Genomic DNA, 10,852 nt, shown 5'->3' on the forward strand with positions numbered 1-10,852 from the left:
AGAGCGTGAAATCAGTTGTGAAATCTTTCATTTATACATAAAGCAAAGCATGAAAAAAAACGAAATGATGAACGAAGCAAAGTGCCGACTACACCGAGCATCTTCTTGTTTCCTCTGATCGTAAAATAAAAATAAAATTTAAAAAATCGAGTGAGTAGTGTCGCGGTTAGCGGCGGCCCGACTTTGATGATTCCCGCTCACGGCCACCAAAACCGGTGAGGATTATCCGGACCGGTCCTGGGCCTCCCCTAGGTCAACTCGGCCTCAAATGAGTACCTGGTGCGGTGTGTAGTAAACATCGGCATTAGGGAGACAAAGACGGCCGGGCGTGATTCTGGCCGCACCACATCCACTCATAGGTGCGACGTGTCGGCCTTCGTCGGTGCTACTGGCTAACAGCGGCTGCCCCCAACGGCCTGCTAGGGCTACACGGGGGACCTTTGTCTTTGTTACACGCGTGTGCGTGTGTTCGTGCGTGCTGCACGTTGCGTGTGCGTGCAGCAGACCATGGAGGTGGCGCTCACGGACGAGGAGCGCAAGCTGCTGATGCAGGAGGGGATGCCGATGCCCGCTCACCTGCCCCTCACCAAGGTGAGCACGACCCCCTTGACCCCCTCGACCCCCTCGACCCCCTCGACCCCCTCGACCCCCTCGACCCCCTCGATACCCTCGACCCCCTCGACCCTTGCGCACCTCCCACCCCGAGCTTCGCTCTCGGTTCCCATCATCCACCAGGACACTGTGAGCTGACACACAAAGACACAGATCCCCCCGTGTCGCCTCTAGCAAGGCTGTCGGGGCAAGTGCTCTTCTTGCACTACGGGGTGGGGTGGCCAGCACCACGGCAGGATGTTTTAGACACCGCAACAGGAACTCGTTTTCAGGCTGAGTCGACCTAGGGGAGGTCCACGACGTTCGCTGTTACTGGTTGTGAGCGGACATGGAACTCGGGTCTTTGCCGGGTTCGTAGCGCCGCACGCTGATCGCCGCTCCACAAGAGACAGGACGCACTTGTGCACAGCGCCGAGATTAAGCTAGTGCGGGGCCTGTAGCATGTGATGTTATAAAGGGGCCCTAAATTAAAAAAACACGTAAATATTAAAACACAAATTTGTAAATTGCATAGTAAAGCAATTGCATTTTTTCACTTGCTAAACGGCCAGATGATACGACAAATCGCTAACCTTAAACACCCAGTTGTTCGTAAAAGTTGAAGGCGGTATGGTACTATAGCAATAGAGCAAGTGCAGAATCACTGAACCGGAATTGATGGCTTGAAAGCATTTAGCGCGGAGCCCTTGAAAGTGTGGGGCCCGTAGCTACTACACATGTAGCTACTTGTGCTACCACTGCTTGTGCGTTGAACTTCAATCGCACCGCGCTAATCAGAGGTGCGGGTAGTGAGGACGACAAACTCAACACAAAAAGCGGTTCTAAAGAAATAAATTCGTCAATCGAGACGATGGTTTCAAAGTGTACAGCTCCAGGGAAGAGCGTTCCAGACGGCCGCAGAAGCGCGTCTGAAAGCGCCGCGTGACGCGGCGACCACCGCCTTTGTTCAGCCCGTAGCCGCCGCTTCCGTGAGCGGTGAGCAGAGGTCGCAAACGGGTTTTGATTCCTTACCCGTACCCGGCCGCACGGGTAGCCGGGTATCGGGTAGCGTACGGGTAGGGAACGGGTACCCGTATCCAGCTGGGTACGGGTACCCGTTCCCTACCCGTACCCTACCCGAAATGAGTGACAAACGGTTACTCACCACTCTTTGGTTCTTTCGGTAAAGTCACGTATAAAGATAAAATAATAAATTAAATAATAGCATACTAGGACGTTTATTATTATTATTTAATTATTTTATCTTTATACGTGACTTTACCGAAAGAACCAAAGAGTAATTCCTGCAGTCACGAAAGCTCCAAATTAAGATTTTTTGGTTACTCACCAGTGACTCACGGCCTACCCGTACCCGTACCCGGCCGCACCAGGGTCGCAAACGGCTACCCGTACCCAGGCGGGTACGGGTAGCCGGGTATCGGGTAGGGTACGGGTATCGGGTACCCGGTTGCGACCTCTGGCGGTGAGCAGAGTGGCACGCGCGATGGTTCATTCTCCGTGACGGGATCAGCGAGGTTTTGGCGTTCGTTTTGCGGCGAGTGCGGCCTTGGTTCTAACCGCCCGGCACACCACGTCAACCGTCCCTCTCGCTGTGGCTGCGGCTGCCCCCCCCCCCCTCTCACCCACCGCGTCCTGCAGGTGGAGGAGCGGGTGCTGAAGCGCGTGCGGCGCAAGATCCGGAACAAGCAGTCGGCACAGGAGAGCCGGCGGCGCAAGAAGGAGTACGTGGACGGCCTCGAGAGCAGGTGACGGGGGTGGGGGGGGCAGTGGGGGGCAGCAGGGTGGGGGGTATGGGGGGGGGCATGGGCAGCGTGCCCATTGGAAGAGAGGCCATGCCATCGAGCGAGAGAGAGAGAGAGGGCCATGCCCCCGGGGTGACTGGCCGTGGGGTTTGTGACGGAGCCCCCAGGCTGGGCGGCGAGGGGGCCATGTCCTTGTAGCGAAGAGCCATGCCCTGGGGAAAGAGACCACGGGGTTCGGGTCATGGCCACGAGAGGGGCGTGTCTGTGAAGGGGGGAGGCTGACGTGTGCGCGCACGTGTGTGTGCACGTGTGTGCACGTGTGTGGGCATCTTTATACGTGTGTGTGTGTGGTGTGCGTGTATGCTGTATGTGTGTGTGTATGCTGTACGTATGTACGTGCGTATTCTACCTGTGTGTAAGACGTACGTGTGTGTATGCTGTACGCGTGCGTGTGGTGTGTGCATGCTGTATGTGTGTGTATGCTGTACGTGTGTACATGCGTATTCTACCTGTGTGTATGCTGTACCTGTGTGTGTATGCTGTACCTGTGTGTGTATGCTGTACCTGTGTGTGTATGCTGTACGTGTGTGTATGCTGTACGTGTGTATGGTGTGTGTGTGTGTATGCTGTACGTGTGCGTATGGTGTGTGTGTGTATGCTGTACGTGTGTGTGTGTGCTGTACGTGTGTACATGCGTATTCTACCTGTGTGTAAGACGTACGTGTGTGTGCGTGTATGCTGTATGTGTGTGTGAATGCTGTACGTGTGTGTGTGTGCTGTACGTGTGTGTGTGCTGTACGTGTGTGTGTGCACTTGTGCAGGGTGTCTACATGCACCGTTCACAACCATGAGCTCCAGCGGAAGATGCAGCAGCTGGAGAAGCAGAATCTGTGAGTAGCACCAGGGCAGCATTACCAGCAGCAGCAGCAGCAGCACCAGCAGCAGTAGCAGCAGCAGGGCAGCAGCAGGGCAGCAGCAGCAGCAGCAGCAGGGCAGCAGCAGCAGGGCAGCAGCAGCAGCAGGGCAGCAGGGCAGCAGCAGGGCAGCAGCAGCAGCAGCAGCAGGGCAGCAGCAGCAGCAGGGCAGCAGCACCAACAGGGCAGCAGCAGCAGCAGCAGGGCAGCAGCAGCAGGGCAGCCGATGTGGCCAGAGTGAAGCCAAACCCCTCCACACCAGGGTCGCGCTCAGAATTCGTCAGAGGAAAAGCGTACGTCACGGAGAGCGATTCGCAGAGGTCGCAAACGGGTTTTGATTCCTTACCCGTACCCGTACCCGGCCGCACCAGGGTCGCAAACGGGTACCCGTACCCGGCCGTACCCGTACCCTACCCGTACCCGGCCGGGTATCGGGTAGGGTACGGGTACCCGATTGCGACCTCTGGGATGAAGCCATGTTGCAGGCGCGGGTGGGTTGATTCTAGGAACTTGAATTGTGAGAAGAGACAAGACGTTGGGAAATGAGTGACAAACGGTGACTCACCAGTGACTCACGGCCTACCCGTACCCGGCCGCACCAGGGTTGCAAACGGTAGCCGGGTATCGGGTAGGGTACGGGTATCGGGTACCCGGTTGCGACCTCTGGCGATTCGTGCTTGAGTGTTTGTGTGTACGGTGCCAATGAGTGTGCTGCGTCGGGTGGCGGAGGGCGTACAACACGCACTGCATTCCACGAGCGTGATCCCACCCAAAGAAATACATAGCGGGCGCATCGCGACATCGCTCATTAAACCCCACGTGTTAAACACATGTGACTGCACGTGTACACGCACGCACGTGTGCACTCGCGCGCGCACACACGTGTATATGCTCGCACGCACGCACGTACGTGTACACGCTCGCTCGCACGCACATAGGTGTACGCGCACGCACGCACGTGTATGTGCACGTACGTGTACACGCACGCTCGCACGCACGTGTACACGCACGCACGCACGTGTACACGCTCGCACGCACGCACGAGCACATGTGGTGTGCGTCTTTCCCAGGTCCCTGCTGACGCAGCTGAGGCATCTGCAGTCCCTAATGAAGCAAGGCTCGGCCAAGGCAGCGCAGACTGGCACCTGCGTCATGGTGGGTTCACACACAAAGACAAAGATCCCCCGCGTAGCCTTGACAGACTGTTGGTGCAAGTGCTGTCAGCGAGTAGCACCTATGGCGATGTTTACACACTGCACTAGGTACTGATTTGAGGCTGAGTCGACCTAGGAGAGGCTCACAACCGGCTCAGATATTCGTCAACGATGTTGGTCGTGAGCGGGAATCGGACTCGGGTCGCTGGGTTCTTAGCGCAGCGAGCGAACCGCTACACTTCCATAATAGAGGTTTTTTGGGTTAGATCGGGTAAATATATAAATGTGTCGTTAAACCCGCCACCACCCGACACAGCCAACTAGTAAGGGTTGTCACGTAAACAGAACGTGGCCAATTCGTCACTAGTACAGCACTAACCGGTTGTGTGTTGGAGAGCCAAGCCACAACATTTACAATCCGAGTACGACGTTTCGCCAGTAATGACAACTAGCTTCATCAGGCGACAGCCAGATTTGTGGAGAAGTCCACCTGTTTCGCTCCTTATATACACACGCCATGCCACACACTCACCATGCCACAACAACAACCGCTATTCGCCACTAAGTGGCGGTGACGTCACCACTACGCTTGTTGCCAGGTTATGTGCATGTTGAGGCCCCGTAAAGTGTCGAACCAGCTTTGGCAGGAGGTCACGGGGCAGACCCAGGTGCCACGGGTCGACTGACTGAGATGACCGAGATGACTGGCTGATGCGCCACCTGTGCCCCCTACTGTGCCAACTTCCTGTGCTTTAGCCACCCGGCGCTCTGCTCGTTGTTGTGAGCATCGCTCCTCCGCCCTCCGTTGTTGTTGGAGGGCGACTGCTGCTGTTATTGCGCTGATCTGGCCCATGCCTTTCAATCACTCCAGAGCAGGTGCCAGCATCATGACCAACTCGGGCATTGAAGTCGCCAAACAGGATGACTCTATCCCGAGGGGCCACTTTAGCTAGCACCTGTGACAGGAGGTCATAGAAGCCATCTGACTCATCGGCCTTGCCTGCATCCCTCCATGGATGTTCGTCTTCGGTGGGGGCATAAGTAACCACGACCACCACTCCTCGCCTCTGGTTGATGGGAAGGCGAGCCCAAAGTAGTCTGGGGATTACCGCTTCCCACACCTCACCGCCTCCCACACCTCACCGCAACGCTTCCACACCCCCTTCATTATTTTGTTCAGAAGAAGAGCCACTCCCTGTTGTTTGGCAGTCTCCTGCCCCGAGTAGAGGACTGTCCACCCCTCATGATGGCAGGAGCCAGAGCCGGTCCACCGGACCTCCTGAATACCACAGAGATCCAGGCAGTACTGGTCCAGCTCCCGACAGAGGAGTGGCAGCCTCTCCTTCACAGTGAGCGTTCGAACATTCTACGTGGCCACACGTAGTGGTTTTTAGTTGTTTCTAGAAGAGCCCCGAGGGTAAGGATTCAGTCTTATGGCTCCGCCAAATGGGGTTTGGCCAGGAGACGTCATAGACGCCTGTCCCCCCGGGGCCTCCGGCACAAGCTTATTAATTCGATATTTTATACGTGGTTTTGTGGTAATTAATTGAAAGGGGAGGGGTTACCAGCCCCTCGCACCCATCCAGAGCCCCCATTTGGCCGCTGTGGTGGTCACAAACGCTACGAGGGGAATGGCCAATCTAAGTTGGCCGTCCCCCCACGTCACTGCCAACCACGGCGTTGCCGTCCGGCACCACGAGGAGGTCCGGGGTTGTTTTTCACCACGCCACGTTGACTAGGACACACACACTCACTGTGACGCTTCACACACACACTTGCCATAGTCATCCACACAACTTGCCATGGCGCCGCTAGTACCGCACCCACCTGCCACAACACCGCAGATGCACCTGCCATGACCCCTGCCATGACCCCTGCCATGACCCCTACCACGACCCCTGCCACGACCCCCTCCACGACCCCTGCCACGACCCCCGCCACGACCCCAGCCACGACCCCTGCCACGACCCCCTCCACGACCACTGCCACGACTCCTGCCGTGACCCCCGCCACGACCTCTGCCATGACTCCCGCCACGATCTCTGCCATGACCCCTACCACGACCCCCGCCACGACTCCCTGCGATGACCCCACGTTGTGCCACCCGCGCAGGTGTTCCTGCTGTCGTTCGCCCTCATCATCTACCCCAGCTGCGGCCCCTCCTCTCCTGCCACCTCGGCGCCCGCCACCTACCGCCCGCAAGGAGGTAAAGGCGGCCACGCGAGGTTTGGGCGGCGCCGGTGGTCGCACTCGCGCCTTACGGCAGGAAGAGGCTGGGGGGTTCGAAACTCCGACTGCGGCGCCCATCTGTGTGGCGTTTGCGTGCTCTCCGCGTGCTCTACAGAGTGAGCGAGTGTGCGCAGTTTGTATGTTGATAATTGGTTTTTTACCCTTTTATCTGGCAACAAAACTGACACCTTTTTGTTACGAGGAGTCATGTTGGCATAGACCACAATACCTGCAGTCGTAATGCAAACAAAAAACACAACTCTGATAATATATGCACTGTCCTTGAAGATGATTGGTCCACACCCGAGACAGCTTTCCTTAGAGCCTAGTCTCACATGGGTTGGACCATATGACGCCAAAAGGCGCAGTTTGTATGTTCCCTCCTTGTTCTGCATGGGCTTCCACTGGGATTTCGTCCCATGGCAACAAAAAAACAGAGAACCCAGAGTCAACCCATCCTCCTCTTCCTCCTCCTACTCCTCCCACCTCCCTCCTCCCCCCCCCCTCCTCCTCCCCTCCTCCTCCCTCCTCCCTCCCGCCTCCTCGCTCCTCCTCCTACTGTCTCCTCCCGCCTCTCAGTGCTGTCCAGGTCACTGATGGACACCGACGCGGCCAGAGTCGTCGCCCCCACTGACGACCCCTATGGGGCCTCCCCAGGGCCTCCCATCCCGCCCGTCGCCCCGGCCGCTCCCGGCCGCCCGGCCCAGCCCGAGGCCGCGATCGGAGTCGCGGCGTCCGAGAAGAGCCCTGGCCCAGTGGCCCCTGGCCCCAGGAGGAGACTCGACCAGATCCAGCGCAAGGAGAGAGAGGAGGAGGAGGAGACGGGCAGGAGGCACGGGGCCCACGGAGGCACGGGGCCCAGGAACCGGACGGCGCCGGGCGCCGCCGGGGGATACGGGGAGCGCCGACGGCCCTACGCGGGGCCCAAACTGGGGCCCAGATTGGGGCCCAAGTCGGAGTCCCTCCTGGGAGGCCGTGGGCAGCCTCCGCTGCACGTGACGGCCGGGGAGATGTAGGGAGACAGGAGTGGAGGCCACTGGAGATCGGCCGACGACGACTACGACGATGATGTTGATGATGGTGATGTTTGTATTCCATAGTGAATATTATAGTAGCGCGTGTGCAGGCGTTGAGTCGATCAACTGCTGGATGAGGGCCACCCCAAGCTGTTATTTGACCGTCCGCCGTCCCGCGAGGGAGCGGCGGGTTGGTGTTGAAGGCGGGGAGCGTAGAATGTGAGAATGTACAGCACAACAACTGGTTCTGCTGCACGGCCCTCCGTTGTGGCGACTGCACGTAGCCCTGCAGCCACAGCAACAACAGCAACCCATAGCAACCCATTCACCAAAGCACTAATCAGGTCCCATTCCTGGTCATTTGTTCACGAGATTTTGTATTAGCCATAGTGTGTGTCGTGTGTGTGTGTGTGGGTAGCGGTAGGTAGTGTGTGTCGTGTGTGTGGGTAGCGGTAGGTAGTGTGTGTCGTGTGTCATGTGTGGGTAGCGGTAGGTAGTGTGTGTCGTGTGTGTGTGTGGCGGTAGTGTAGCGCTTCGAATCCGACGACCCGAGATCGATTCCCGCGCACGGCCAACACCAGTGACGATGATTTAAATCGGTCCTGGGCCTCACCTAGGTTGACTCAGCCTCAAATGGGTACCTGGTACTATGTGTAAACATCGTTACTAGGGAGACAAAGGCGGCCGAAGATTGTGCTGGTCACCCACCCCCTCGTGTGCCGTACCGGCCTTCTTAGGGTCTCGCTAACAGCACTTGCCCCCACAGTCGGTTTAGGCTCTACGGGGGAAACAGGAAGACTTACGGCAATCCGACTTCACGGAAATGCTCTCATGAACAATGTAAAAAAATTAACCCGTAAAAACAAAGTTTTTCACTATAAATCCTTTATATGCGTGGCGGCTAGAGTCCTCTCGTCCTCTGGCTTGAGATGGCTGCCACCTATGGGTCAGATGATTGCCTGCCACCATTAAACAATTGGTAATTAAATATAAAAAAATAAAATCCTAAAAAGTGTAAAGTTTTGGAATTTTTCCACGAAAATAAATTGTCACGCACAACGAGTCTGTGTGCAAAATGTCAGCTCGATTGGATCACGGAAAGTGGGTTAAAAAACGACCGAAAGATTTGCACGGTCGTAAGCGCGCAAGCAAGCAAGCAAGTGAACTTAATATAAAGGATTTAAAAACAAAAATTCAACATGCGGAAATTCCTCGCGTGAGTTACGTAAGCGCAAATAGTGCAGCGTGGTGAGGTTGTCGATGAATGCCGAGGGGCGAGGCGTAAGGGGCCGTCCATAAATGACGTCACGCACCTAGGGGGGCGGGGGGAGTTCAGACATTTGTGACGATGTGTGACGAGGGGGGGGGGGGTTGAGAAATGTGACGTCACATCAAAATGCGCAACTTTAAATAAATATAGAATTTACACCATTGGAACCTCATTTGCCAGTAACAAATATGATAATTGTTTTTTTACCCTTCTATCTGGTTGTGCGCCTATTGGCGTCATCTGGTCCAACCCATGTGAGACTAGGCTCTAAGGAAAGCTGTCTCGGGTGTGGACCAATCAACTTCAAGGACAGTGCACATTATCAGAGTTATGTTTTTTGTTTTAATTATGACTGCAGGTATTGTGGTCTATGCAAACATGACTCCTTGTAAAAAAGGTGTCAGTTTTGTTGCCAGATAGAAGGGTAAAAAAAACTATTATCAAATATAGAATTGTTATAGCAACACTAATCGTTATAACAAGACTCCTACAACATCAGAGTGCAGCGCCACTTTAAATACGCACTACAATGACAATAGTTTAAAGCGATTTGAAGCATGCTTTATTTTCAAAATAGAAATATGGTTTTGGGGGGGGGGGGAGGGGGCAGAGCTTTGTGACGTCATATTTGAGGGGGGGGGGGGTCTGACTTTTTGTGACGCCGTGTGGGGAGGGGGGAGTCAAAAATCGTTTAAAATCGCGTGACGTCATTTATGGACGCCCCCTAAGGCTAGGATTAAGGGAAATGTAATTTTTTGTAGCGTTAAGTAATTATTTTTCTTTTGTAGCAATACGCAATTCAGTTTTCTATGCTTTGAGCTAGCAATAGCACCGCTAGTATTTTTCGCGTTAAGTTTATTTCACGAGTTATCTGCTGTATGTACTTTATTTAACACAATTACACTTCAATTGTTCGTGGTCTCAGCCAACAGCGATCGCAGAAGTCTCGGGCCTTGCCTAATGCACGGTAGACGGACATTCGGAAGTGACTGCTTTCTATTTCGATGTAAAGCTTTTGTGACTGCAGCAGGGATTCATATTCTTGGTTCTTTCGTTAAATTCACGTAGAAGGGAAATAATAAAATAATAAACATATAAAACAATACAATTCTCACGACGTTTCGACTGCAACACAAGCAATCGTCATCAGGTGTGAAAAATGCTCTTGCTGTGTTTTTCACACCTGATGATGGTTACTTGTGTTGCAGTCGAAACGTCGTGAGAATTTTATTGTTTTGTATTTTATTACTTTATTGTTTCCCTTCTACGTGACTTTACCGAAAGAACCAAGAATATAACTGCTTTCTGTTAACAATGTTAAAATAATGTTTCGTGGTGTTCATCAACAATTGGATACAGTATATGTTCTCGTTAGTTTAATTATGGGTTAGTGTTAAGGGTAGATGTTCGATTGAATACAAGAATCGTAGGAAGTGCAGAGCATATGTACAGCGATACGATCAGGTAGCGAAAGATAAGGGACGACCGACATACGGAAAATTCGGGTTACGGATCGCACTCGGAACCTAACCCTTCCGTAACCCGGGGGACTGCCTGTATTTGTCTGTGTGTGTGCTTCGTCGATTGTTCGTCGTATCAAGGGGGAGGGCCCACACACGGCTCGTCAGACATGTGCGGTTTTCCCGCGGGGTTCCATCAACACGCAGGCAATGTCTCAACCAGTGGGCAGAACTCCATTATCAGACGGTAAACACATTCTTGCGGAGGGAGCTGGTATAGGAACGTTGGGTTGCTCGGTCAATGGCCAGGGTCAACGGCGGCGTGGTATATTCCGCAAATATGCCCGATTGTGAGGGCGGGCACAAGCCGGCGTGAGTAGGTTAAACGTTGAGTTTTATAAGGGCACCACGGGGTGACCAGCCCCCTCCCCACCCAGCCACACCCCTCCCACCCC

The 10,852-nt window shown here is 54.6% G+C and overlaps 1 protein-coding gene across 2 annotated transcripts; it reads left to right on the forward strand.

The window, feature by feature from the left end:
* The first annotated feature begins 506 nt into the window (after positions 1-506).
* Positions 507-8,972, forward strand: LOC144950889 (cyclic AMP-responsive element-binding protein 3-like protein 3). 2 transcript variants are annotated; one of them, XM_078881057.1, is made up of 6 exons: positions 507-591; positions 2,251-2,357; positions 3,176-3,244; positions 4,339-4,423; positions 6,535-6,628; positions 7,231-8,972. In XM_078881057.1, the coding sequence occupies exons 1-6, from the start codon at positions 508-510 to the stop codon at positions 7,665-7,667; spliced, it is 876 nt and encodes a 291-aa protein (XP_078737183.1). In that variant the 5' UTR covers position 507; the 3' UTR covers positions 7,668-8,972. The 2 variants fall into 2 exon arrangements, with proteins under 2 accessions (XP_078737183.1, XP_078737184.1); XM_078881058.1 differs by lacking the exon at positions 3,176-3,244.
* Positions 8,973-10,852: the final 1,880 nt, after the last annotated feature.

Source organism: Lampetra fluviatilis, chromosome 59 (assembly GCF_964198595.1).
Source record: "Lampetra fluviatilis chromosome 59, kcLamFluv1.1, whole genome shotgun sequence".
Classification (NCBI taxonomy): Eukaryota; Metazoa; Chordata; class Hyperoartia; order Petromyzontiformes; family Petromyzontidae; genus Lampetra; species Lampetra fluviatilis.

Bases quoted from the DNA above. Each gene is read 5' to 3' on its own strand.
- LOC144950889 (XM_078881057.1), top strand. From the start codon at position 508: ATGGAGGTGGCGCTCACGGACGAGGAGCGCAAGCTGCTGATGCAGGAG. The intron at 4,424-6,534 runs GTGGGTTCACAC...CCACCCGCGCAG, and splicing joins AGACTGGCACCTGCGTCATG to GTGTTCCTGCTGTCGTTCGC. The intron at 6,629-7,230 runs GTAAAGGCGGCC...CCCGCCTCTCAG, and splicing joins CACCTACCGCCCGCAAGGAG to TGCTGTCCAGGTCACTGATG.